The sequence below is a fragment of the Astatotilapia calliptera genome, chromosome 13 (genome assembly GCF_964374335.1).
Source record: "Astatotilapia calliptera chromosome 13, fAstCal68.1, whole genome shotgun sequence".
Taxonomy (NCBI): Eukaryota; Metazoa; Chordata; class Actinopteri; order Cichliformes; family Cichlidae; genus Astatotilapia; species Astatotilapia calliptera.
In genome coordinates, this window is record NC_137434.1 from 15,941,722 (window position 1) to 15,965,670 (window position 23,949).

The window sequence follows — 23,949 nt, forward strand, 5'->3', positions numbered from 1 at the left end:
CCTTTAAAATGTTATGATTTATGCCATAGGACTTGGCTTTTGTGCTCATTAGGATGACATGTCTGCATAATTTGACTGTGTAAACAGACCTAGGTCCCCACAACATGAGTAATACCCGGACCGCTCACAGAAAAAAAGACTGCAGCTGAGTTCTGGCTTGCTTTAAAAGCCAAATCAAAACTGAATCCTCAAGAGACATGTGCAGACAGGGTAGAAGGCTGTTTAGAGAAATTAATTGTGAGTCTTTTTTCCTGTTTATGGACACAATATGTTTTCCATAGATGCACATGTGGCAGTCAAGTTTCCAGAGTTCTTGAAAAGTGTCCACACTGCTAATGAAGATGATCTAAAATGAATTCTAAAACTTTTTATGTTATTTTTCTTTCCTCTAATGATTTAATAACTTTGTAGATGTAGGTGGAAAAGAGAGTTATGCATGAAATAAAATCACACTGAGCACACTGCCGCCCTGTAGGTGCTTGTAATTTTCTCTGTCAGCTGTAAAAACTCACAGCGCACTGGCTTAAAGTTTGCAGTGAAACGCACACTGTAAACTCAATGGGGAAAAGATGGTGGAAATGGCTATTCTGAAACAATACATCCATCAAATTATTGTTAACATGCTGGAGAAAATTGTTGATGACAGTTTATGAGGCTTTACCAGATGGATTAAAATTAATCTAACATTTATACTTACACACAACACGTGCGGTTACAACATGCAAGATGATGTCATGAAAGATTTGGAATTAAACTGCCCAAATATCCAGGAAAACTCAGTGCTCAGCTCAGTGCATTTATCATCGCCACCTCCATTATGGCTACAATTTCCAGCAGCTCCAGTGGTTCATCTCTGCCTTCTGTTTCTCATTGGTCGGGTCATCCACTAACCAGATCCTCTCGGGCTGCAGAGCAAGACCGTGTGACTGAAGCAAGATCATCTGAAGACTGATATATCCAATTATTTCAACAGCTAGTCAAATGCTCAAGAGCAGCTATCGATCAAACCGCAGTTTGACAATTCATCCATATCGGTGAAACCCAGACCAGTATACTGTTACGGTCGCTGTGCACAAAGATGTTAAAAGAGGTGTTTTGCTATGTTCGCGTGGTATATCTATGACTTACCCTGACGCTAGCTTGACACTGAATGTTATGGTTGCGCAGAGGGAAAATGTGGTTCTAATATACTGCGAGCCTGTGCTGCTCCACCAGCATGTTGCACAGAACCCAACGCCTCCATGTTTACACAAACACACATCTCCACATGGACTCTCCTTTCATACAGGGGGGCTCCACTTCAGCAAAACCATTCAGGTCAAACCACTTTTGTATTTTGGAAGAATGCAAGATATGTGGTGGGCACCTGTTTTCAATTCTGTTAGTAGAGGGGGACTGATATGTGTGTGCGTCCATATGTGTTGAAACCAGAATGTGAGAGAGAGATTATCTCAATCTGTGAATTTGCTCTGACTAGACTTGTGTGTGGCCCCCTTCTGTGAACCCAGTGTAAAGAGATGCAGAGCAGCTCGACAGGACTGCTGAGTAAGATGAGTGGTATGTTAACATACGCTGTTCTTGATGTAAAGTACAACAACTCTGTGCTCCTGTGTGTGTGTGTGTGTGTGTGTGTGTGTGTGCGCGCAAGCACTATTTTCCCTTGTGTTCCAAACAAGGCAAGAGGATGCAGCATATAACAAATGAAAGGCAGTGAAATGGACAAAATGACATCAAGTGTCTTTTATTGGCTTTGGGCCATGTAACTCAAACCACTTGTTGGGGGGAAAGGGTGTGGGTGTGTTTGGGGTGTGAGTGGTTTTCACATCTGTTTGGCAATGGCCGCTGTCTATCACTCCCTAATGGGAAAAGCACGCTTGTTAGATACTAATGACCTCATTGGCTTGTAAAGATACAAGGTGTGCGCAAGGAGTGAATTCCCAGGAGAGAAACATCACCATGTCTGTTGTATTTGTATGTACTGTGGAGCTACCTATAAACCACTACCAAACACAACCAAAGCACGAAGTAATACAGCAGCCATTATCATTAGCCAAAATTGTTGTGAATGATTCTTTTATTACAAACTGACAGACTGTTTAGTAACTTGTGAATCGAACTGAGGGTTCATCGCTGTCTAAGGCAAACAGTTGTCTTCATAACAAGATGATTAAGATGACCAATCTGCAGCTTCTTTGCAATGTGCAACCAATTCTAATATTTGAACACCCAGCATTTACATTCAAAGCGACACCACAAAGGCACGCAATTAGTCAAATTCGATGAAGTTACTCTTCTAATATTATTGTATTACAGACAGGAAGTAATAGAAATAAAAGGGTTTTTTGATAAGCAAAAGAAATGCTTCTTGATGGACAGGCTAGTATTGCCAGTTGGCAGGGCGCTGAGACAAAATATAAACTAACTTGCATAACTGTCTAGGGATGGATAGTATTTTGTTAGCAGTCATACTGAAGAATAAGACCTACACCATGTTTGCTGCAAAACGATCTTCATCAGGTCAAGGTCCAACACAAGACATGTGTTCAGACTTGTAAGCATTAGAAGTTATTAGAGTTATTATGAGATTAATGTGGGGACTTGTTTGGAGTCTGAGACAGAGAAAGGAGGACATTCTGACCCAAAAAAAAAGAAGATTCAATTACATGAAAGTAATATATACATATGGTCTGACACTTTTGTTCTGTTTGCACCATATGTCCGTACACTTCATGTAAAGGAAAAACTTTAAAGCTTTTTACATGAAAATATGTATATTGTTGCTTTTATACTGTAGGATATAAAACTGCATTTTTACCATGTAACATATTTTACACTTCATAAACTGTTTACTTTTTTTGGCCAATGCAGGGCAGTTAAGCAAAGGGTGTGACAGTTTCACTACCAAAGATTAGTAACGCTGTCACCTACATAGAGGGTTGTTGTAAAGCTTCCGCCTCTTATCTGGTTAGCCATCTCGTCTCACACACCTCTGCTGATGCTGTAATTAAGCACTGAATGCTCTGTAGTTGTAGAGAAACAAAACTCCTCCACATACATAGGCTGGAATGAATGAGAGACTAGCCCAGGGCTTTACTGCCCTGAATCATCAAAGAGCTTGAACCTAAAATATTTTCAGGAGTCCTTTAAACACCCCACCTGCTTAGGATTCAGACACAGTGGCTATCTTCACAAGTTTTTAACAAATGCTTCTTTTAACACCTTCACCATCATATTCAAAAATTATACCACTGGCAAAGGGCAACAATGTGTTGGGGCATAATGGACATCTGCTACATTCCAGTTCAAAAAGGGTATCTTTGATCCCAGGCAGTGTGATGAATGAGGGTTATGAAGACCAGATCCCAAGCGGGCAGCAATGCAAACACACAGTATTCCAGACTCCCTTTCACTGCTAGAATAATCACCATAATCACAGCAATCATCTTCCACTCTCAAACTATATCCACACACATTACTTATGCTTCACTTAAACTGGAGGTTCTTCAGCTGAACGTGCAGAGCCAGATTAAACAGTTACTGAATCACCATCTTGCATAACAACTTTTATAGGTAATTATACATTTATAATATCAGATGCTGGGAAAAGACAGAAAATGTTTATAAAAATGCTACTACGTAATGTGCAGACCATACCGACTACATAAGCCATTTGTTATTTTGCAATTCAAATCTAATCACTTATAACTGCACTAATTAAATATAATTGACTGAATGATGGAATAACATTTTAGAAATGTATGTATTATTTTCATAATAATTCTCGGATAATACCTGAACCAATACTTTGCCAGTGAGTTCAAGCCAGAGAAAAAAATCCTACAGGTCTCTTAAGATGATAAAATCATCATATTTTCAGGTTTAAAAAAATGATACATTATGAAATTAGAAGATAAAAATTTGAAGATTAGAAGACAAAAGTGCACAATTGCTAATTTAGCACAGTATAAAATACTAAAAAAAATGTTTCAAGGTTTTAAATTTACATTCAAGGAGACCTTTTATGGGTTTTTTTCATATCTATTATATTCTTCTGGAATGTCATGGAATAACTTTAGTCACAAAAACCAAAACCTATATATGTTATGTTGGCTCTCTACACAGGAACTCAGTTCTTTCTGTCTAAAACAGGCAGTTTTAGCTTTAAATCTTGTGGTCACTACTTAACGTGAAAAGATCTAACACTGCTATTTAGCAAACCTAAAATAAGCCCCTCAAATGTCTGTTTGGTAGATATTGTTCTCAGTGCCTGCTTATTGTGTGACATATAGGTCAAAAGCTGTATATACTTGTGCAACATAGAATGGAATCACTGCAAAGTCCTTTTCTACAGCTTGCACTTGCATGTCTGCAGCTTTAATCATGGACCTCTACCTTCAAAGCAAAGCAAACAGTCCAACTTCTGTGTCAGACTGACTCAAAATCACAATGAGGATCATCAGTGGTGATGAAAGCTGAGGTTTTTTTGACATTCATAGGTTTGTGCACTGAGAATTTGTTACTCACGATCAGCATCTAAGCATGCAGTTGTACTGGTATCTGATGGAAGAGATTTGCTGCAAATCACCTCAACAATGGTGCGTGTTATTGTACAAAACTGTCCTTTACCACAAAATTTTATTTAAGTTGAAGGATCAGAGTTTTAACACCGTGGAGGAGATCCAGCACGTTGCAGATCAACACAGTTCTTGATCTAAAAACAAGCAGCAGTCCTGGAAGCGATCGTTCCATTCACGTGGCCATAATGGAGATAGCAGTGAATTTTATAAAAGGTGAGAGTTTGCTTTTTATGACTAACGTGGATAACATAAACCTTCGATCGCACCTTGTTCGAATAACATTAAATGTCTGGTTTGGAAATGCATGATAAGACGTCAGTTCTACAGCAAGCTTTAAAATGACATCATCATCAGATTTCTCCAGCAAAACAACCTTCAGTCCCATGAGATTTTTACAGCACCTAGTATGACAGAGATGATATTCCTGCCAGATTTTCAAGGAAATAAACACAGAAACATTTTCCAACTAATCACCTTAACAAATCACATCATCAAAAGTCCTCTCAAACCATCCTCTCAACAGTCTTGTGCTCTGGCTAAGTTTCATGATGTTGTCTGCTGAGAACCTAATGCTATAACAAATTGAGCCTATTCTTCATCTGAAAACATTTTTTACTCCATTTGCTTTCCATCTACACAAGGACTTATTGGCAGAGGCTAGAATGCAAGTGAGATTTTGATTTGTTTTATTATTATGTTTTGGTCAATTAGTCTGTTGAGATGTTTGCGGTTTAGAAAAATGACATTCTTCTTTAGTGCTCTAACACTTGTGGCGGTACTTTTAACCGATGCAAAAACCATATTGTATGCTAAAATATTTGAATTCAATCACACATATTTTTCCAGTTTTACAAATAAATACCATTTCATTTACACCCAGTGTAGGAAACCTCAAAAATACATTGCTGTGTCAAAATATTACTGCAAGTTCATCCATCAGAATAAACATTTTTAGCATTAGTGATTTGATTTGCACCATTTACCAGAATATCCTTTAGAAAGCAGTCCAAGTAATGTCTGCTCACCAGTAATGCTGATGTACTGAATTTATTTTAGGATTTACTTTTTCCCCTCAAATCTTGATCCTAGATTATTTAACCATTAGAAACAGTGTATGACATTAACCCCATGAGGGACAAGTGGCAGAGTCATGCTAAGAAGTAGTTAAAACAAATAATTAATACATAATTAGGATTTTATAAGCATTGTTTTTTTGTACCTGCTTACAGTTGACAGTAATGTGCTCTGTACATTTTTCAGATCCTAAACATATTTTTAGTAACATAATTACATTTATATTATAAAACACAAACGGAAATATGACTGAACTATAACTATATAAAATCGAAATCTTTACCAAGTGTGTAGAAGGACTATGCTTGTACATGCCATGCAGTTTAGACAGCTTACAGTGTCTTTTTCAACGTTTCAGTAAAGGTTGCCAGTAAAGAGAAGATGCTCAACATCTGGTGGGACTAAGATGTTTACATTAGAACTTCAAAAATGTTTCATGTTGGGGGATAAGAAAATCAGGAGATTTTAGAAGATAAAAAGGCAATGTGTCTTGTAATATCTTCAGTATTTACTCTTAAACGCTGGAGACAGCTGTCCTTCATTTGCTTAAAACAAAAACAAACATCTAACATCACCTGAATCCGCTGGATCATTTTTAACATAAATATGCACTGAGACGTTGGCTTAAAAGTTTTACCTCTGACACAAGTTAGACTAAAAGCAATCAATTTTTGATATTTCTATAATTGACGTGTACTTATTTTGTATACACATACATATGATGAGTGAAAAATTTAAACTCAAGGCAAATCTAAAAAAGCATCAAAAGATGCCAGTTGCTTAACATTATAGCAGAATCAGCTACGGCTTTGCTTCAGTGTTGAGATTCTAATGTTGCGATGAATGCACAGGAGTCTTGGCTCAGCTCAGTTCCCATGTCTCTTCTAGACCTACAGTAAAGGAGTTTGAAGGCAGCAGACTTCAGCAGGGGTAGCCTAAGTAATGCAGAGCCAGGCTATTAGTGTTGTGAGTAGGGCATGCTGGCTCAATCAAACCCTGGGTTCCCTACTCTGCCAGCGGACAGACCAGGCCAAGCCAAACATCTGCTCCTGGTTAGAGGTGTCGGCTCCTGCCATTCACAGCAAAAGTTCAAAACCTCAGGGAAAGATTTCACTTGGCCTCTTCTTGCCTGGGCCACTGCAAGCAGGCCTGTACTCTCCCTAAGGGAATGCAGGTCTGAGGAACGTACCACGAAAATTCAATTCCAGTTTTCCTTTCCGTGCTTCGCTCCTTTGACCGAGGCAAATTTCATTACACACTTATGGACTTATAAAATTCCTTTAATAACAAAGTGCATTGTCCCACAGACCAGGGTTCCTTTAAAGCCAAATCGCACCAGAGCAAAAGGGCTTTGAGGCCAACCATCTATAAGAACTGAGATGCTTTAATGCATGAAACACACTCTACTCCAATTTTTTTCCCATCCTTTTCTTTCTATTTTCCTTCTATTTCTTTACAACACATAAACAGTTGTATAATATGGTTAAGACATAAAATAAATAAGTTAAGTGGGTTGCACTGCTTAAGTGATGAAAGGCCATAAAATATCTTACATATTTCCTCTGTCATCTTGTAACAATCAATCAGCTGGCATCTAATAAAATCTCCAAATAAAAACCCAAAGCACCAAATTACTGGATACTTAAGCCAATTAACAAAAACAGAAACAAAGAGAGACTCTGGAAAATGAGAAAGAAAACAATTTGGTCACACATCTAACATTATGCCTCTATTACTCTTCTAATGAGCCAAAAAACTTTACGGAGGTGACTGATTTTAAGTTGAAGCCAAACAGCTATCTGTTGTTGGTCTCAGTAAAAGTAGGTTACCATCCTAACATTCAAGCATAAACTGGCTTCCATATGTTCCAAGTTCCTAATGTTTTTTTTTCTTTTTGTTTTTTTAGAGATTTACAAACAAACAAAATACAGGCTCTGATAGTGATGTGGGTTCTGACTTTAAGACTTAGACTCAAGGCTCTATCTGATCAAAACACACAGCCCACCGTGCTTCTCTCACTTCAGTTTACAACATTTTTCAAGTGTAAACAAAAACCCACACTGTAATCCATTACTCCCTAAAGCTGCTCAGTGATCAGAATCTTTCACAATAAACAGAAATGAAAACAAGCAACAAAAAAAAGGAAAAAAGGGGAAAAAATACAAAGAGACGATTCCCCTGTGAAGTCGGTTTCCTTGTAAGACTTTTTAGCAATTTCCTGCAACTCTGGATTATGTTGTTTGAGCACTGGATTTGTTTGTTTTTTTTGGGATAAAGTCTATGAATCGTTGCTGTGGAAGGTAGCTGGGCACCTGCAGTTTTAATCTTTCTAGAGGACACGATACTCAGCTTTTGTCTGGATTTTCATTATAGAGATCTGAAGAAAGGAAACAACTAATGTTGTTTATAGGTAACTATATCGACACAGAGCATGATTTGACATACTTGAGCCACTTTCTTTGTAAGTTAGAGATGTACTTGATGCATACTCATGTTATATATCTACAGACTGTATTTAAAAGATGGATATGTCTCAGGGTCTGAAAAGTGAAGCAAATGTGCTTTAAACCTGCAGCATTACTAAAGGACGTGGCGTGCACTCGCACTGTTAAAAAACGTAAGTCGAATTCATCAGAAGTCCAAGAAAAATGACCCCATTAGTTACTTAGGGCCAGATTTACTGAGGAATTAGTGTATTTCAAATGCAAAAAAAAGACATGCTTTCTTTTACGTTAAATATTAGCAAAATTAGCAGTAAACTGCATGTTGCAAGCATTAATAAATCAGTTTTCAATACTGATTTATTATTTGCATGTTCCCACCTCCTTCATTCAATGTTGTTACTGTGTTATCTTTCTATTTAAAAAAAACAAACCAAAAAACCCCCCCATCAAACCCAGTTTATGCTGGTACAATTTAGTTTAAAGCCTTCTTCTGTACAGCATGATTTTTTTTCTTTTTAATTAGGCCTTTTAGACAAAAATGGGGTCTGATTTGATTAGTGGATGTGCTATAATAGACAAATCTCCATCTTACTGCAAATCCTGGACTTGTCAGTCCATATTTCAAAATGTTCAAGTTGGTGTTTCAGAACAGTATTTTTACCAGCCACCAGGTGAAGTTATCCATATTATACATACAGTTTATGGTTGGTTGCACATCAGAACTTCAAGATAATAGATGTGTGAAAAGATAACTCCCAGACTGAATAATGCATGTATGTCATGCATGTCCTGAGCTTTTTAATGCAGAAATATTGCTTTAAGAACAGCAGGATTTGCATAGTTCAGAGGCAGCTGTTAACAATGAACTGATATGACTCTGTAACAAATCAATGAGTCCCAGTAAAGTAGCAGGTATATTTGAGGATGTTGCCTCAACACAGTAATTCTTTCTTTGAATTCTCACACTGAGGTACAAATTTATAATGGAGGAATTGCATTATACTGCTGTTTGTCATTTGAGTTATGTGTTGGAAAACAACTTACAATTTACTGAGCCAATACTGAAGCCACTTAAAAAAAATCTGGCATCAATCTTCACTTTGTTACATCACTTGAATTATTTATTAAATATATGAGATCATTTTGGGATATGTGGGTCAGTGAGTAGATGGAAGAGGACAATAATATATATTGTTAAGTAATGGGTTTCATAATCAAGAATATTATGCATTTTTTTCATTTGTTTTGTTTTGTTTTTTGTTTTACAAATAACAGGGTCTTCAGACACCACCTCAAAAACAATATATTTACACATAAAAATTTAGGAAGTAGCTTCTTTACACATCCCTCTAAGGCACCTAGATGTCCTCTTTTTATGTCCAGGTCAAAGGTCATGGACAGCCAGCAGCAAGGCCCCTGAAGCAGATAGAACTTGCCCTTTATTTCCTAACCACTTCAACAAGGAGACACATACTTTCTCAATTATGGTGTTTCCCCTCCTTTCTTAGTGATAACAAGTTTTTTTTAATAGTTTTCTAAAGGCAACTGTGATTTCTTTTAAGCTATGAAAATAGAAGTACATCAGAAACAATATAATATGGTATTTTTATAAACATGCCAAAAAAAATCATTATAAAAATTGACTGTCCTGATTTCCATCCATCAGTGGTAACAAGAAATTGACACAAGCTAGTGGGTTGTGAAAGATTTTTGGAAACACCCTAGTTATTAAAGATGTTTTTGGAAGGGTGCTTTGAAGATGTTATTTGTGCTCTGAGGCTGTTGGGAAATCTAACACTTGTGAAGCTACTGATCCCTGAACATTTACAGGTTTGCTCAACCTTGAAGGCACAGTTTACACCACAGGTGTTGGCTTGTGCGATGGATCTTAAGTGCTGGGCCTGGCTGAGATGGTAAAAGATTGTTCTAGAGAAAAACTGGAGGTCTCACATGAGTTGAAATGTTTTATTCATCTTCAAGTTTTGCTCTCTTTTTGCTCTTTATACTTCCGTTTTGATCAGTCTGTTGGTTCACTTCTCACTCTATTCATTCCCCATTTTCCCCCCCTTCTCTCTGCTCTCTTATTCTTCACTCATGCTCTTGTTTTCTCATTTTGAGAGTTGAGGGCTGTGCTGTGAATCTCCAACTCAGCAGGACACCATGGAGTGATAGATGGCCTCTGACAAGGTCCAACACAATCCAACATATGCTCCAAATGAAAAAAAAGGAACAGAATTAAACAGGGTTCACAAGTGGCCAAAGAAAAACATGCCAAACATGTATGAAAGCAACGTTTTTTTGAGGGGGGATGGGGTTTAGTGCACGATGACACAATAAGTTGAATATCCCCAGTGTTAAAGTATGAACACAAAGTATGAACCAAAGAGAGGAAAGAAACAATTTATCCAACAGGAATAATGTGAATGATTATGGTTAGAAAATATTGGGTGCAAATCACATTAAACTAGAGGAAGAACGTCAGTCTGAAAAGGTGGTAAGTAGTCTCATCCATATTCTGCAACTGTGCATATATATTATATATCTAAAGTTACATTTACCACTGCAACTAAGTATTACAGAAACGTTAAGCAGAATGTAGGAGGAAAAAAATAATATTAAAATTATTCAGGTAAAACATATGAAAATATTTTATTTTAATTTCTTAATATAAAAATGTAATATAAAAGAACAGTGTTTATGTACTCATGCTAAAATTGACTCAACTCCTTAGATACGTACTGATGACGGCTCAGCCCCGCAAAACTGTATTCTCTCGCTACAAGAAATAGCAGACACTTTCCTGGAGCACACACACGCATGTAGCAATGTTGCCAACATTTGTGCGATGCTAATGAGTGTGTTAAATTCCAGGGTAAGTAGTTGAGAGAAGAAACATTAGCGTAACATTCTTAAACACCAAGTCAAATCACCTCTCTAAACAGCAGTTACAGCTTTTTAGCCCCTTACCAGACCCTATTTCCAGTGCAAACTGTACACACAATGAATACATATGGACAGGCACACACACAAACACACACACAGGGTAATCTCATAAATAACGGATGACAGCCTAAGAGTCAAATTAAGGAAATAAAATGTGTCTCACTGGTAATGAAGGAGGCATGTTTTCTGCCTCGGGATAACAACTTCATCTGGACCCATACACACACTTACAGTCTGTATAAACACACACACACACGGAGACCTAGACACACATATATTCAAGAGGTACCAGCATTCCAGCAACAGAGCCATCCCACTGGTACAAGCTTGCTCAAAGCAGTCAAGAACACAGTGCCATGATTTGAAATTTGACACAAAACGTATGTTTTCTAGAGCTCTGAAGAAAAATGTGGAGGTTGGATGTCATGCCAAACAATCACGGGAGAGGAAGGACTGCTTTCAAACATTTCCCATGCATCAGGCTATTAAAATGACATTCGTTTGCAGGTTGCTGGCACTTGTCTCGGGGCATATTGCAAACACATGGAATTACATGTTATGTCCATCCATGATTTAAACACTGGGTATTCTTTCGATCAAGGAAAAACAGACACTTCTGGATCTGTGTAGGCCATGTGGAAAGAGTAAGGAAAAAAAGTAGGCTAAATGGCAATCAAACGTTTGTCACGCTGAGATTACATCACTGGTGATAATTGTAAACTGACATGTAAGAATGAGAAAAAAGCACTTTATAAATTCAGCCAAACACACATAAAAAAAAAGGTCACACAAATTCACATGTAGTCATGTTCTGACTGAGCTCCTTTGTCTATAGATAATTCACTACTTTGAGTTATGCTGTAAATGGCTCTGTGTGTGAAACTGGTTGCAGTGACGTGCCGCAGGGTTTAAGTCTGGATCCAAATCTTTTCAGTGTGCACATGAACATGAATAATCTAATGATGCAAGTTATTTAGAGAATGGTTGTTATTACAGATACACTTAAAATGAACATGACTTTAAACACATCTGCGCTAAGATGATACACATGGTGACCGAGAGGACAAATGCAATGAAGTAAATCCCTGAAAGCCACAAAATATATATAAAAAAAACTACAAAGAAGGTTATGGTTCTGAACAAAAACCCAAAAGAAAAGAGCATGTCTTGTTTCAAAAGATATAAAAGCAGATGGGATACATTTTAAGCCAATAGGTAAACTAAAGTGCAGAAAATTTGCTCAAGGTGTGCAAGTAATGAAGACATTAATAATTTTACTACTCACTTTAAATTTATGGTGTGTTTTTTTGACACATGGATCCCTTTTGTAACTATAAATCCTGTTTTTGTTAACTGGTTTTCAGGCAGGTCATTGTCAGAAAAATATTGACTTTTCAAATCAAGTGTGTGCCCAGATTTCAGCGTGTGGATACCAACAGTACTGTCCCCAGTCTGGTTCTAATGCGCTTTCATAAGTGTGTGTATTGCATCTAATGTAATACTGCAAAAAAACAACAAAAAAAACCAAAAAAACCAAACAAAAAAACTACTATGTAAAACCTAAGACCGGAAAACAATTCTGAATTTCAAACAGAATTTAACGCTAATTTGGAAAAGCTTATTTTGGGTATTATCATAATAGGCTTTGTCCAGTTTGCAGTTACTGCTTGAATTGGCAGAACACAAAACAGTCCAATTTAAATATTTCTTCTTTGCAATAAATAAAAAGTTTAAAAATGCAAAATAATTTAATTAAAATTTGTGAAATTACTATTGCAAAACCTCTTCAACACAAACTCCATATAAGACAGCAGTAATTTTGCTTCACCTAAGTGTGAGTGCAGTTTGAAGGCAGAAAAATACTTAAAACTCACACTTCACGTATCTGTGAAAAGAAATGCTATGCTTCTGACTCCCTTAAGCTATTGGCAGGACAACACAGCAGGGTTCTAGCATCGCTTCTTTTAATAGTACAATAAAGTAAACAGTTGGGCAATACGTTGCATGAAAAAATATGCACACAACCTTTAATGTTTTTTCAACTACCTCCACTCTGTCCAAGAACCGCAATAGCTGCTCATATCTAATAATATCATTATGGATATATACAAATCAAAGCAGATTATATTCACTCTCCTGCTGACATGGCAACTGGCTGCACTGTAGTGTTACCGTGTGAAACTTGGCAGGGGAAACTCTCATAAATCTGTATTCAGCAGTGAGCTAAAGATGGTCCGGGTACTGAAGCAGCTGCAACACCAAAAACCAAATCCATTACAGTTCACGCAAAGTGTGAACATACTAACTGAGGCAATTTTAAACAAAAAGATGAGGAAGCCGTTGGAGAAACACTTCTGGTCACTCACGAAAGAGTTTAAAGCATACGATTAAGAAGAGGAGTGATAAAGGTCTGGGAGAAGATGGTGAGCAGAACAAATACAAAGAATAGAGCATGTTTCCCAGTGCTGCGAGAAAATGTGTTTTGATTTTTTAAAAAGAGAAAGTTATAACTAGAGGCTATAGACAGCTGTGCCAGTTTGTTTTGATGAAAACATTTTCAAGCCATTCACAGATGTTCAGTGAATTCCCCGTTCTGTTCCTAATGTTTGCCTTTCCAGATTTTTAACATATTCCTGTATGTTAGTGTCTCATTACGCTTTCTGTCAAGAATTTCATTTCAGTTTTCACAGTTGTACTGCACACAGGATAGGAGTTTTTCGCACAAAAAATCCGATTTGATATCTGAGCTGGGGTGAAATATTTCAATATGTGTTTACACATTTGATGTGCAGTTTTACATCAAGTGTGTACACAAAAGTACAGCTGGTTTCACAAGCTAGAGTGCAGCAGTGTGTACAGTATTAATGAAAACAGTCAAACGTAATAATCAAAGTTTGCATGTCCAGCCCTGTTCATATTTTCTAGCAGGCTTAGAAAGGCTATCCACTAACTCTGTGGAACATTTGAGATATGCATACAGTGAAATTCTCCTCTATTCTCCCATATGTTGCAACTCAGAATCTGAACACTGACTAAGTCACTGAAACATACAGTCGTTGACAAAAAACCCTTCAGTTTTACATGTAGACTTCATGTTTAGGTAGAATTGTACACACGCCAAACAAACTACGTGGCCAAGATTTCATTTAAGCACAATGACCTTTATCAAGTGCACAAGAACATTTGTTGCAAAGAATACATTACATAAACATTAACATATTTCACTTTTCTGTCATTCTTCTCATGTTTCCTGGGGAGCTATGCATCTTTCTGTTAGCGGTTTCTAGCCTTGACTGTGCCAACTTACAGAGAGAGACTCATGGTATTAGTGTCTGATCTACTCTCAGTAATGTTTGCGTATACCTAACAACTGATTAAATCCCATAAACATTCATGTCACTTAATACTGCGAGTGTGAGATCAGACTAAGAAACAGAGAAAGAGTAGAGGCTAAATTGTGACGTCAGGCTCCAAACCATCTGCTAGATCATGAAGCCAACATTTGACTCATCTTACATTAAAATAATATTCTTAAGTGTGTCATCTCAAACCAAAATTTGATCAAGTGAAGTGGTCATCTTTGTCTCACTATACTCAATTAAAATAAATTCATCTCTATGTACCATCACATAATGACTCCTCTTTGCAATAGTTTGTGCAGGGGACACTACTAATTTAAAGTCCTAATAACTTTACTCCTTCTGCAGTGATCTTCATTCTTGGCTTCTCCAACAAGCAACAGCTGGCTTTAGCAAGGACCACAAAACTGCCAGTTATCTTGGAGTTTGACATCTTGCCTTTATGAGGAAATCAACTGCTAATCAACTGCCATATTTCATCAAGATACTTCCTCCCCCAATGATATAACTATTCACGCATGTAAACATAAAATAACCAACCAAATAATACTATTACCTCAGTGTCTGGGTAGGGCTGCATTGAATATGACAAATATTGATTTTATGCAGTTTTTGCAAAAGGTATAAGAAATCATATCATAATATTCATATTCAGTATTGCCTAAAGACAGACTCTGCTTTTTAAATTTTAACAGCAAAGGACAGTGTAGCTTTTTGTATCTCTGTCACCATATATGTGTGTATATATATGTATATATATATATATATATATATATATATATATTAGTGTAGGCACAATGCAGTTTCTTCCCATTGGTGCAGCTGTTTTCAGCTAGAACTATAAAAACACTGATTAGATGAGTTCTTTTTGTATTTAATGTCAAAGAAAACATTTCAAGATCATTGATACTTTTAAAGTAAAGTAGAACACTTTCCATTCACTCTCCTGCAAGCAGCTGCAGACCTCATTACTGACAATGTCCTCCTCTTCACTCTTGCTTCTCAGATTTCTCTGTTTTTGGAAGATTTTCTTCTGGTTCCTATTCACAAATACTGATCTTCCAGTTTTATATGACAAGAATAACACAGTATAGGAATTCCTAAATTGAATTGTGTCTATCCTTTGAGTATTCAATACATGAACGAGGTTTTCAATGTCCCAAGTTGAATGAACTGGTCGCTTCATTCAGTGTAAAACATGCCTATCCTCATGTGAAATCAGAATAGCTAAACTAACAGTAAATATAAGAGAGGTGTTGTGTTATGAAGAAAAGGAAACTGATAGAGTTAGAGAAGAAAAAGTAAAGCAAAAAAAGAGAAAAAGGTCCAGGAAGTGATCCTTGATGGAGGAATATTCTCCTGCAGAGAGACATGAAATGACGCTCGCCATGACCTTGTCTAAGGTCATGGTAATTTCTCAACTTCATACCCCAGCTGAATGTGTCTGCGCATGTAAACTCAGAGTGGCCCCATTACTGATAGCTCTAACAAGCCTAGGCCAAAGGTCAGACAGTGGTGAGTGGAAAAGGATGGAGAGAGACTGTTAAAGGTCTTTAAAACACCACCTGCCTTTACACACACACACACACACACACACACACACCACAAGCACACACACCCACCCACACAAACACACACACACAGATCTTGACTAATTGTTACCAGACCATATTTAAACACATCCTTAGTGCCTCTGAACCCCTGTTTCTCTCCAGCACAGAGATGAAGTTTCTGCACAGATTGGACTTTACACACAAACATGTTCACACTTTCAGGACTTTTTCAGTGTCATCAGCGTGCATTCTGGTGACTTATTTCTCAACTAATGGTTGCTCAGTTCCACATTTTTTGTTTTTGCACCTTTAAAAGAAACCAATAGCCTCACCAATTTCCTTAATAGATTCAAATAATTGCTTTTAGCTTAGCCTGTGTTTGGAAAAATTAGATGTTTTTGTGAAAAGACTTTCGCTAAATTAAGTGCAGTCTGATAAGAAATGTGGCACCTGCGTAAAACTAGCATTACCCTATGGGTCTCCAAACTGAGGTTTTACCATTTAAAAGGACATGATTCTCCATGAGTCCCAAACACTTAAAATGTCTCAAATCTAGGAAAATAACAATTAGTTCATATTCACAAAAGGTTAAATGTATCAATATTTTAAGATTATACTTCATCAACTTGCTTCAGCAAATTTAAAAGCAGTTTGAAAACAGTATTTACAGGATAAAATAACATATCTTTTAGTCATTGAGACAAGCTGTTGCCTCTCCTCTATGCTGCAGCTGCTGCTGCTAACATCCTCTTTGTGACAGGAAGCAGCGGGGTTTATGGGAAATGTGGTCTTAATTTTGAGCAACATTAGCACTATACTACATGTAAGACTGGGACTAGGTGTCCTGATCATGTTTTTTTAAGATTATGGCTATTTCTTTTTCAAGAAACAGCAACTCAGACAATATCAGAATGATAATGCAAATGATGTCAATGCATCACAACAACATTGTGTGTGTAATAAGTATTTGTTGAGATTTGAACTGCAGAACTGGATACTCCAACACTATTTTCTGCTGATCTTACAGTTTCGCACAGTAGTCATGTTATATGCTTTTCTGAAATTATACAAGTTGCATGTCTCAACAAGCTTGGCCATAACATCCACATTACTAGTTGCTCGTACTGTGTCTTTAAATTTGTATTCATATGAGCACCATATGACAACAATGCAAGAAAATATAATTACGTAATTGCTACCAGCATGTTTGATCAACAATAGATCTGGCTGTTAAAAAAAAAGACAAAGAAACAAACCCCCCAAAAAACTTCAAACTCTCATGCACAGTAGATGTCCAAAAATGCTGGAACTCTGTGTAAAATCTTCAGTTCCTACAGTGATACAATGAAATACTGCAAGGCCATGGGGTTTTTTTGCACAGTCAACAGATCAGTATTAATGATAGGGTGCTACAGTAAATAACTCCTGACCTGAACTTGTGAACTGACCCCACACCCGAGCAGGTACAAATTCTTCTTCTGTGTATTTGCCTACTGTGATAAATGCGATATGTCTGTGTTTTCACTGTTGCACTTGAGACTATTTGAAAATATGCAGCTGATGTATGGTCTTCATATCTGCCTCTATCACTCACACAGCAACACACAGAGGGTCTGTCCCAGGGAAGCAGTACAGTCTGAATACATGAAAAATACTCTGTAGACCAACTCATGCAAGGCTTTTTTGTTCTCTGTTATGACCAAAATATTAGTGGCACATTCAACGGGGTTCAATTAACGTATATTTGGATTCTTTACATAATTTATCAATGACTTTAAGATTTGCATGGCCAAATATTTTTAATGTCTCCAGACAGAGAACACGTGGTCATGTACATCACTGTATCTAATGATTCCCTTCAACTCAGGTCCCTGCTAATTCCCAAGTCCAACATTACTTTTCCAAAAGAACTTACAGGTTTTGAAACTCTTTTTTGGGTGGTTCAGATTTTGGTATAAAAATCCCACCAACCCAAAACACAATTCCAACCCACTGACTTTTCAACATGCTAACGAAGATAAAAAGGGCGTGCATAAGACTTAACCTTCCTAGTAATCAACTACAATTTTATTTTGAATCCAAAGTCCTCTGAAACCAAACAAACAGCATGAATTAATTATTGCTGACAGATGCAGCCAATTTATTACCAAGTCCAAGTCTGTGGACTTTTCTGAGCAGTACAATACTTTTAAAACATAAATCCAATATTTTACTTTTGCCTCTGTTACTATCCTCTCCTGCAGCTTCTTATTTCCATCCCAATCAATCACAAAGGAAAACAGATAAGAAATGCAGCCCACCCAACATCAAGACGTCAGAGTTCCTTCTGCGGTCAGGTTGAGTTAACTGTAACCAGCGAAAATGTCAGTGCTCTGTTTACTTGCCTGCTGCTGCACCCCTATATCCATCCTTACATTCCTCCTTTACAAATTACATTTGTCATTCTGAAAGCTGATGGTTTACACTGGTGTGCTTTGAACCTCATGTGAGTGCACATGCATGTGTATGAACAAACTGCAGACAATACGCCAGGATATGAATAAGTGCCAAAAAAGGCCTATTTTGTGCGTGCGTGCGTGCGTGCGTGTGCGTGTGTGTGTGATCTCCTACCTGTTATTGTAATGTTGCTGTAGATGTTAGACAGCTGCTCTTTTAGCAGAACAAGCTGGGTGGTGGCTGCCTTCTCCCTCTGCAGCTCCAGCATTATATCAGGATGGCTGGCCAGTTTGCAGCCCTTCTGCTTGTCCAGTGCAATGTCACTGCGCACAATATCTGAAAACCAGAATGAATGGAAAAAATTATTATTTTATTAATATTTTTGCCATAGAGAAACCTATGTTGCAATTTTTCACCCCAAACTAATTGTACATATCTTTTTTTTATTTTATTTTAAAATTGTAATTTAACACTGAAACCAGAAGGCTGCGGCAGTTTAACACACTGCCAAAGCCAGAACATAAAGTTATATCTGTAACCCAGTCTGTTACTATTCAAAGAAACACACGTGTTTTATTGATATCTAGCAAGACTAAGTATATAGACCACCTCCTTACATCGCCATTTACATCCTCAGTTGTGACTTTTTTTTATAACACACATTTATCTAAAATGAATACAGTCTAGTGCTCTGCCTTTATCATGTGTCTAACATGAAGTGTGCGATCAAACTATTTAAATAAAATTAATCCAAGTTAATTTTTAAAGTGTACACATTAGGGATGCGTTAAACTGTAGTCCACTGGGTTATACTAAGACGTGTTTGTAATATTTTTTCAACACACTTTAGTGAAGCCATATAAAAGTATCTAGCCAAATATCTGCCGTTTTTTAATTTTTATTTATTTATGTTTTTTTTTGTTTTTTATTTATGAAAAACTGAATATTTGGCTCTGCGGACCACGGCGAAAAGCCGCCATTGTGACATGAAATGTTAGGTAAACACAGGTGTTTCCAACAACTTTAATGAAGGTTTTGTGCTTTTAAGGTGTGAATCATAATTAAGATGATAACACCTGTGTTCATGTCATAACGTCCTGCTGTGAAAAAGGCATAACCATACTATAGGATCGATATATTAAAAACAGTTGTAGCGGCTAGTAAAATTATTTGTTTTCTAACTTTTCTTTTAAACTTCTGTTTCTCTCGTCTTCGCTTTCGTTTTAGCTAGGAGTCCTTAAACTGGCAGCGTAGCACAGTTTTATGAAGAAATAGGCAACCCTAGCTTCAGAGGATTTAACATTCCCTCAAAGAAATGGGGACTGACATGAGAGCAAACATTTAATCATCTTCTAAAAGTCGGTCTAAAATAAATACTGGGGCCAGAGAGAGAGGAGAAAATGTCATGTCTAATCACCGTCCTCGTAGTTTTTCAGATAGTAGTCTGGTCCCGGCCCTCTGAACTTGGCGAGGTTCTTCTGGTTGTTGAACTGCAGGAAGTCTGTTCGCTTTCCACCAAAGCGCAGAAACGCGGGCGACAGGCCTCGCGCCAGGGTCACGAGCCGCTTGGAGCTGCGGATATGGGACAAAAAGAAAACACTTCAGCAACTGGGTGGTTTTTACAGACTAGACTCACACGTTAAAACTGCTAACCTGTGTACATTTATAACGAGGGATATATTTGTTAAAGTCAGTAAAAAGTCGTCGTTCTCTGTGATCGTCCTGTCTCCCGTTCTTCAGTTCCGTTTACTTCAGACCATCCAGCTATTAAACAGATTAGCTACAGAAGAAATTGGATTTTCCCGTAACTGCTAATTTGCTGCAGGTCTATCATAAAACTTTTTCCCCTCGTCTGCAGACCCACGACGCATTTGGCAGCCACTACAGCAGGTAGTACAAGGCCATAAGCTGATGAACAAAGGATTAAAACGACACACACACATGCTTTGTGTAGTTGACGAACAATTCTATCCTCAATATTTTAAAAATATTTTTCCCAACTAACTTGCTGTTTCTTTACCTATTTTCTTTCATACACTCAAGCTGCCTTTTACTTATTCATGTTCTTTATTCACGTGAAATAGAGGCCGATCAAAGCTATTCAAGCTAAGTTCATATTTAGTGAGTATGAAGTTTTCATTTTTTTAAAAACTAATTCAAAGTATAGAGAGAGACTTCTACTTTGCTCGATTGTCAGTCTAAACCACATAATCCAGTTCAATTATGAAAAATGCGGAAACGGCCCACGAGTCTTACTGAATTTTTAATTTTGGTTGATCACACATATGAATCCTCGTCATTTCAATGTAAGGGTAACAAACAACAATACGAACTACAATAATAAAAAATATAAAAATCAAAGTTGGAACAGTGGTTAGGTGACACGTAGAAGTGTAACGGCTATGTGAATAAAATATCAAATGTTGTCATATATTTACTGTAAAATAATAACCGAGAATGGGCCACGCGCGGATTAAGATGTGCTCATTCTTTGTCACTGAGTGGTTTCCAGTTTATATAAGAAGCTGTACCGAATAACATTATCTGGCATTACTCAATACATGTCATAGCGGGCCAGAGACTTCTTAGGGTATTGTCAGTGTGTTTAGTTTAAACACACTTTAAAGTTATTATTGAAAGTCTGGGTTTTAATAATGCTGCGCTTCATTAGCCAAAATATTGTGACAGTGGCGCGGGTCGTGGTCTCAGTCTGTGCTTTCCTCCAACTGTTCAGAGAAATACTCAGGGTGAAAAGTCAGCAGTAAATAAATAGTTACCCTTCATTATTAAAAAAAAAAAAATGCAACATAGCTGCCATTGGAACCAGTCGATCTGTTCTTTTAGTTATTTCCAGAAGGTGAAAAGTAGATTGGCTAACTTATGAAAGTGACATTTTGCATTTTAGATTTAGATAGACATTAGATCATTTTTATCAAATCTTGATGCAACAGTGCACACTGTAGACTATAATAGCTGCAACCCTAAATGGACAGTTTTTGAAGGAATCGTCCACTCTCAGTGTAGTCTTTTTTAAAGTTAAACTTTGCGAACCTCAGTCAGAATCAGTATGGAGAACTGGACTGCTTGGTTCCCGGAGTGAGAAGGAAACGTGCTGGATCGATCCATGACAACTCAGACAACGTGGCTGCGTGCGTAATGAATAAAATAACCTCCAAATATTTTAGAGGAGGGCACCCATATAGATCGATGTAGACGACAAGCAGGAAAGGGTTCTTTTGTACCTCAGAAAGTCCAGCCATCCGTCTCTGATGATCGAGGGGTCCAGTTGGAGAGAGAGGAAGTTTTCGTTGAGGACTCTGATTGAACTGCGGGTGTTGACATCCAGGAGAACCAGCGTCCTCTCCAAGAAGCCTTGGCGCTTCCCAGCGACTGCAGGTCTCTGATACGTAGAGGAGGACGAGAGCACCGACTGCACCATCAAAATAAGCAACGATGCCAGCCACAGGGAGGGCCATGGGAATACGCGCGGAGAGGATTTGGGCATCTTCTTGGTTTGGAGAGCAGGGGGATCAGTGTGCGCAAAGAAGCTTAAAGGTGGAAAGAAATCAAGCACTAAACAAACTCTGCTTCCGAGGAGTTCGATGGCGGTTCTATACCTCGGTCTCATCGATCTGGATCTGTCTTCCTGTCTAGCTGTCTCACCCCCTCCGCCCCTGCCCCCCCCCGCCCCTCCGAGTATTTCTGGGAGCTGCACGCAAGAGCGCACGCCCCGAGCCAGCCTTTCCCGTTGTGAGAGCAAGAACTGGTAGGAGGAGAGAAGACAGTACCGCCCCTCTAAGGTTCTCCGAGGTATGAGGACAGACTACTCGAAAGTCTTCCCAGTTCACAAGTATAAGAATTTAGTCTTACGAACTATGATTGCAGTTTTTTTTCCTAAACACCGAATACAGAGGTTATTGTTTTCTGAAGAAACTGACATTAATCGTTGTTTCTTAAAACGCTGTTATAATGGTAAAATCAAATTCAGATTTTGTAGAAAACTCGAGTTCAGTCCAGTAATTAAGGTATACTCAAATACCAACAAGTAAGAAAAGTACACATTTAGAACCGATTAAGTCCTTTGGGCGAGGATAAAAGGCTTTTTTCCTTAAAAATGATAAGCCATGGCGGCTGGTCCTTTCGGAAAGATAATAATCAATCATTTAAAAAAAAAAGCTGAAGAAAAGCAAAACTTGGATTAAATGTATGCAATACTGTCATATGAAAAAAATAATTTTAGAATAACCATATTGATAGCGCAATGGGAGACTGTATAAAGATCTTCCAGAAGTTGTGCTTAGACTCACCTAAATTCAGGCTGACCGTACGCAGGCCTCTAATCGCCTGGCCAAACTGAAAATCTCAGTTGTCCATCATAAGAAATTATTACAGCAGAGACGTTTTACGTCGTATTTCTTAAACTAAACGTTCCAGCAAAAAGTCGAAAATATTAAAAGTAAAAGAATCTCGAGGCTGTTGTTCAAAAAAACAAAAATTCAGCTTCAAAACAAAAACAGATCTTGTCAGCAGCATAACTCATGATCATTGCAAAGGCTCTGCTTTCTTGACAAATAGATTATTGATTGCACATTTTAGAGATGGCACTTGGAGATGCCAGTCTGGATATTTGGCCTCTTTTCAGAAGCATTCAAAACCAGTTTGGGATGTAAGTCTCCGCACATGGAACTTACCTATAAATTCTTTATATGGCTTTAGTCCAGATGTTCTTGGGATACTTGTGAGCAAGCACACACCAACCAAAGTGCAGGCTACTGCGCTTCCCCCCATCCGCTTATTTCTTTTTTTCCAGGGCGCAATGCGCCAAGCTCTCCTCAGGCGATTGTCGTTTAAGGTCACTGCTGTCTCACAGATGAGCAACGAAGTACTTAAGAGAAAAAATGCACAAAGTTAAGCTCAATTTAATCGTTTCTTTCCGGTATACAACACCTACTCACGAATCCACGAAGCCACAACACAGAATCATCCAAGCAGTCAGGCTTTAGGTTTAGGGACACAAAAGTTCTCCACAAAGCAGATTAAAAGATTTTATTTGGTACAAAGTGGGCTGATATTTCTTAGTGTCGCTCACGAGTGTCAGAAACTCTGACGTAACGTTCTCCGTGGGGTGGTAGCCTGTTTTCTCCGGCCTGTTAGAAGAAGCAGACCCACGGTCAACAAGAGCAGCAGAAAAGCACAAAGTCTGATTTTCCGCATTTCTTCATATTGTCAGTTGGCGCAGATAACATCATAATTAACATGCGCTTTCAATTCAACCACAGTTTTAGTTTTCAGTGGAAAAATATTTAACATTTTCATATAATTAGATCTCAAATGCGTTTTGGGACATCTATCTCACCCTTGAGGATATTTTATTCTAAAAGAAGGAAAACGGAACCTTTGGCCTATCGAAACAGCACTATCATATAATATTCTAAGAGGAAATGGCATGGATAATGAGGATGAGTACGCAGGAAATTTTTGTCTATTATATTTTCTCTTTGCTGTTGTTTTAGTGAATGTTAAACTCCTTTACGGCCTACCGATCGACTGTACTGCTGAAATT

General features: G+C 37.8%; 1 protein-coding gene across 1 annotated transcript in view; it reads right to left on the bottom strand.

Annotated features, from left to right (window-relative positions):
• The window catches only part of hpse2 (heparanase 2), a 50,862-nt gene extending 28,802 nt beyond the window's left edge, over positions 1 to 22,060 (bottom strand). Inside the window, exons 1-3 of the mRNA XM_026189375.2 lie at positions 21,629 to 22,060; positions 19,804 to 19,958; positions 18,561 to 18,722 (exon numbers count right to left, since the gene is read on the bottom strand). Coding sequence (XP_026045160.1) covers positions 18,561 to 18,722; positions 19,804 to 19,958; positions 21,629 to 22,014 — 703 coding nt within the window. The 5' untranslated portion in view covers positions 22,015 to 22,060. The remainder of the gene's footprint in view (positions 1 to 18,560; positions 18,723 to 19,803; positions 19,959 to 21,628) is intronic.
• Positions 22,061 to 23,949: the final 1,889 nt, after the last annotated feature.